At 54.5% G+C, this 5,728-nt stretch overlaps 2 protein-coding genes across 2 annotated transcripts; both read left to right on the top strand.

Moving 5' to 3' along the window:
• Positions 1-134: 134 nt before the first annotated feature.
• Positions 135-1,280, top strand: PHYSODRAFT_343312 (hypothetical protein; the record flags this gene model as incomplete). Its single annotated transcript, XM_009541865.1, has 1 exon — positions 135-1,280. The coding sequence occupies one exon, from the start codon at positions 135-137 to the stop codon at positions 1,278-1,280; it is 1,146 nt and encodes a 381-aa protein (XP_009540160.1).
• Positions 1,281-3,837: 2,557 nt separating this feature from the next.
• Positions 3,838-4,896, top strand: PHYSODRAFT_343310 (hypothetical protein; the record flags this gene model as incomplete). The annotated part of the gene is made up of 1 exon (XM_009541864.1): positions 3,838-4,896. The coding sequence occupies one exon, from the start codon at positions 3,838-3,840 to the stop codon at positions 4,894-4,896; it is 1,059 nt and encodes a 352-aa protein (XP_009540159.1).
• Between the last annotated feature and the right edge of the window lie 832 nt (positions 4,897-5,728).

The raw sequence follows: 5,728 nt of genomic DNA, 5'->3' as shown, positions 1-5,728 counted from the left end.
CCTCTTGTATCGAACCATCTTCTCGATAGGTTTTCATTTCTAGTTGATGGTGGTTTCAGATCCTGAAACCGTGATTGGATTGATGGTGCGCTCGCTCGCTGCCTCTCAACCTTGTGAGAGACTACTGAGTGGTAATGGCTTCGACCATCATCCAGCCTCCGCGCGGCCCCAACTCTCTCACTTTCCAATTCGCCACCCCACAACACTCCACCACTAAACCGACCGAGCCCACACCCGAGCTGGCCTCCGCCTTCAACATGCACTCCAAGCTCCTCGCCGTGCTCAGCCTGTGCGTCGCCGCCTCCGTGCTGCAGGCGACCGATGCTGGTGCCGCCGCTCCTGCAGGCCTCTCGCCGCACCGCCACCTCGGCGCCAAGCAGGAAGACTACGGACACCACCCGCGCCACCACGACCACGACCACGACCACGATCACCGCAAGAAGCACCGCCACCACGATCACGACAAGTACTACCGTCGCCGTCTCGAAGACGCCAAGAAGGCCACCGAGTCCTCGGACTACGACTACGGCAAGGACAACTACGGCAAGGACCGCAAGGACGACTACAGCTACGGCAAGGACGACTACGGCAAGGATGACTACGGCCACCACCACAAGGACGTCTACGAGTACAAGGGCTACGACGACTACGGCTACGGTCACGGCAAGGATTACTACGGGAAGGTCTACTATGGCAAGGATTACTACGGCAAGGCCTACTATGGCCAGAGCTACTACGGGAAGAACGACTACGGCAAGGACTACTATGGAAAAGACTACTACGGCAAGAACTACTACTATGACAAAAACTACGACGACAAGGACTACTATGGCAAGGACTACTACGGCCGTGGCAAGGACTACTACGGCCGTGGCGACGACTACTACGGCAAGGACGTCTACAGCTACGGCAAGGACGACTACGACTACGGCTACGGCTACTACCCCGACTACTCGTTCGGAGGCGGCTATGGATACGGATACTACCCGGACTACTACTCGTCCTACGGCGGCGACTACAGCTTCGGCTACGGCTACGGATTCCCCGGCAACTACGGCTACGCTGGCTATGGCTACGGCTATGGGTACCCTGGTTTTGGCTTCGGCTTTGAGTCCGCACCGACGGGTGGCGACGCTGGGCAGCAGGAGACTGGAGGTGCGAGTCCTGTCACCACCACGGAAGACGTTGCCTCCAAGTCGGCGGAGAAGGACAGCAAGACGCCGTCCAAGGGATCCGCCAAGTCCGGCGCTGCGGACAAGTCCAAGGGCAAGGGCAAGTAAAGTAAAGTAACGTAACGTAAACCAGCGTAAGAGGCGCGTGCGTCCGTGCGAAGGCAAGAAGTCGAAGTACCGTAGACGATGGGCGAGGATGTAGCCCACGGCAAGTGTACTGTCGTGTACACCATGTAGCGTTGATAAAAACTGGCAGTGGTAGTACTAGTAGTAAGTAGTAGTAATACGCCGCCAATGGATGTCATCTTTCTTTTTGCGAACGTTTATTTATGTGTGAGGTTAGTGGTGTTAGAACACTCTTCTACCGCATGTTACTTAGTCGGTGAAACAAGCGCTGGACACAGTATATAGCCCACCTTTGATTCGCATTGGGCAGATTGAAGACGACTAAATAACATTTAGAGCAGTTCAGATGAGTAGTTGGAGCTGTTAGACGTTTAGAACAGTACAGATAAGTACTAGTAGTATAGTATCTCTGAAACGAAACCAGGCAGGTAGATAAGCTGTGGCACGTTGATGTGTTGGTTGCATTGTATTTTTTGGTAGCACTGACGTGAAACTACGCAGTGATACTACACATCCTCTTGTATCGAACCATCTTCTCGATAGGTTTTCATTTCTAGTTGATGGTGGTTTCAGATCCTGAAACCGTGATTGGATTGATGGTGCGCTCGCTCGCTGCCTCTCAACCTTGTGAGAGACTACTGAGTGGTAATGGCTTCGTCCATCATCAAGCCTCCGCGCGGCCCCCACTCTCTCACTTTCCAATTCGCCACCCCACAACACTCCACCACTAAACCGACCGAGCCCACACCCGAGCTGGCCTCCGCCTTCAACATGCACTCCAAGCTCCTCGCCGTGCTCAGCCTGTGCGTCGCCGCCTCCGTGCTGCAGGCGACCGACGCTGGTGCCGCCGCTACTGCAGGCCTCTCGCCGCACCGCCACCTCGGCGCCAAGCAGGAAGACTACGGACACCACCCGCGCCACCACGACCACGACCACGACCACGATCACCGCAAGAAGCACCGCCACCACGATCACGACAAGTACTACCGTCGCCGTCTCGAAGACGCCAAGAAGGCCACCGAGTCCTCGGACTACGACTACGGCAAGGACAACTACGGCAAGGATGACTACGGCCACCACCACAAGGACGTCTACGAGTACAAGGGCTACGACGACTACGGCTACGGTCACGGCAAGGATTACTACGGGAAGGTCTACTATGGCAAGGATTACTACGGCAAGGCCTACTATGGCCAGAGCTACTACGGGAAGAACGACTACGGCAAGGACTACTATGGAAAAGACTACTACGGCAAGAACTACTACTATGACAAAAACTACGACGACAAGGACTACTATGGCAAGGACTACTACGGCCGTGGCAAGGACTACTACGGCCGTGGCGACGACTACTACGGCAAGGACGTCTACAGCTACGGCAAGGACGACTACGACTACGGCTACGGCTACTACCCCGACTACTCGTTCGGAGGCGGCTATGGATACGGATACTACCCGGACTACTACTCGTCCTACGGCGGCGACTACAGCTTCGGCTACGGCTACGGATTCCCCGGCAACTACGGCTACGCTGGCTATGGCTACGGCTATGGGTACCCTGGTTTTGGCTTCGGCTTTGAGTCCGCACCGACGGGTGGCGACGCTGGGCAGCAGGAGACTGGAGGTGCGAGTCCTGTCACCACCACGGAAGACGTTGCCTCCAAGTCGGCGGAGAAGGACAGCAAGACGCCGTCCAAGGGATCCGCCAAGTCCGGCGCTGCGGACAAGTCCAAGGGCAAGGGCAAGTAAAGTAAAGTAACGTAACGTAAACCAGCGTAAGAGGCGCGTGCGTCCGTGCGAAGGCAAGAAGTCGAAGTACCGTAGACGATGGGCGAGGATGTAGCCCACGGCAAGTGTACTGTCGTGTACACCATGTAGCGTTGATAAAAACTGGCAGTGGTAGTACTAGTAGTAAGTAGTAGTAATACGCCGCCAATGGATGTCATCTTTCTTTTTGCGAACGTTTATTTATGTGTGAGGTTAGTGGTGTTAGAACACTCTTCTACCGCATGTTACTTAGTCGGTGAAACAAGCGCTGGACACAGTATATAGCCCACCTTTGATTCGCATTGGGCAGATTGAAGACGACTAAAATAACATTTAGAGCAGTTCAGATGAGTAGTTGGAGCTGTTAGACGTTTAGAACAGTACAGATAAGTACTAGTAGTATAGTATCTCTGAAACGAAACCAGGCAGGTAGATAAGCTGTGGCACGTTGATGCGTTGGTTGCATTGTATTTTTTGGTAGCACTGACGTGAAACTACGCAGTGATACTACACATCCTCTTGTATCGAACCATCTTCTTGATAGGTTTTCATTTCTAGTTGATGGTGGTTTCAGATCCTGAAACCGTGATTGGATTGATGGTGCGCTCGCTCGCTGCCTCTCAACCTTGTGAGAGACTACTGAGTGGTAATGGCTTCGTCCATCATCCAGCCTCCGCGCTGCCCCAACTCTCTCACTTTCCAATTCGCCACCCCACAACACTCCACCACTAAACCGACCGAGCCCACACCCGAGCTGGCCTCCGCCTTCAACATGCACTCCAAGCTCCTCGCCGTGCTCAGCCTGTGCGTCGCCGCCTCCGTGCTGCAGGCGACCGACGCTGGTGCCGCCGCTCCTGCAGGCCTCTCGCCGCACCGCCACCTCGGCGCCAAGCAGGAAGACTACGGACACCACCCGCGCCACCACGACCACGACCACGACCACGATCACCGCAAGAAGCACCGCCACCACGATCACGACAAGTACTACCGTCGCCGTCTCGAAGACGCCAAGAAGGCCACCGAGTCCTCGGACTACGACTACGGCAAGGACAACTACGGCAAGGACCGCAAGGACGACTACAGCTACGGCAAGGACGACTACGGCAAGGACGACTACAGCTACGGCAAGGACGACTACGGCAAGGATGACTACGGCCACCACCACAAGGACGTCTACGAGTACAAGGGCTACGACGACTACGGCTACGGTCACGGCAAGGATTACTACGGGAAGGTCTACTATGGCAAGGATTACTACGGCAAGGCCTACTATGGCCAGAGCTACTATGGGAAGAACGACTACGGCAAGGACTACTATGGAAAAGACTACTACGGCAAGAACTACTACTATGACAAAAACTACGACGACAAGGACTACTATGGCAAGGACTACTACGGCCGTGGCAAGGACTACTACGGCCGTGGCGACGACTACTACGGCAAGGACGTCTACAGCTACGGCAAGGACGACTACGACTACGGCTACGGCTACTACCCCGACTACTCGTTCGGAGGCGGCTATGGATACGGATACTACCCGGACTACTACTCGTCCTACGGCGGCGACTACAGCTTCGGCTACGGCTACGGATTCCCCGGCAACTACGGCTACGCTGGCTATGGCTACGGCTATGGGTACCCTGGTTTTGGCTTCGGCTTTGAGTCCGCACCGACGGGTGGCGACGCTGGGCAGCAGGAGACTGGAGGTGCGAGTCCTGTCACCACCACGGAAGACGTTGCCTCCAAGTCGGCGGAGAAGGACAGCAAGACGCCGTCCAAGGGATCCGCCAAGTCCGGCGCTGCGGACAAGTCCAAGGGCAAGGGCAAGTAAAGTAAAGTAACGTAACGTAAACCAGCGTAAGAGGCGCGTGCGTCCGTGCGAAGGCAAGAAGTCGAAGTACCGTAGACGATGGGCGAGGATGTAGCCCACGGCAAGTGTACTGTCGTGTACACCATGTAGCGTTGATAAAAACTGGCAGTGGTAGTACTAGTAGTAAGTAGTAGTAATACGCCGCCAATGGATGTCATCTTTCTTTTTGCGAACGTTTATTTATGTGTGAGGTTAGTGGTGTTAGAACACTCTTCTACCGCATGTTACTTAGTCGGTGAAACAAGCGCTGGACACAGTATATAGCCCACCTTTGATTCGCATTGGGCAGATTGAAGACGACTAAATAACATTTAGAGCAGTTCAGATGAGTAGTTGGAGCTGTTAGACGTTTAGAACAGTACAGATAAGTACTAGTAGTATAGTATCTCTGAAACGAAACCAGGCAGGTAGATAAGCTGTGGCACGTTGATGCGTTGGTTGTATTGTATTTTTTGGTAGCACTGACGTGAAACTACGCAGTGATACTACACATCCTCTTGTATCGAACCATCTTCTCGATAGGTTTTCATTTCTAGTTGATGGTGGTTTCAGATCCTGAAACCGTGATTGGATTGATGGTGCGCTCGCTCGCTGCCTCTCAACCTTGTGAGAGACTACTGAGTGGTAATGGCTTCGTCCATCATCCAGCCTCCGCGCTGCCCCAACTCTCTCACTTTCCAATTCGCCACCCCACAACACTCCACCACTAAACCGACCGAGCCCACACCCGAGCTGGCCTCCGCCTTCAACATGCACTCCAAGCTCCTCGCCGTGCTCAGCCTGTGCGTCGCCG

The sequence above is a fragment of the Phytophthora sojae genome (assembly GCF_000149755.1).
Source record: "Phytophthora sojae unplaced genomic scaffold PHYSOscaffold_45, whole genome shotgun sequence".
Lineage (NCBI taxonomy): Eukaryota > Oomycota > Peronosporomycetes > Peronosporales > Peronosporaceae > Phytophthora > Phytophthora sojae.
The sequence above is the reverse complement of the archived record's forward strand: the minus strand, read 5'-3'. Positions and strand labels throughout refer to the sequence as shown.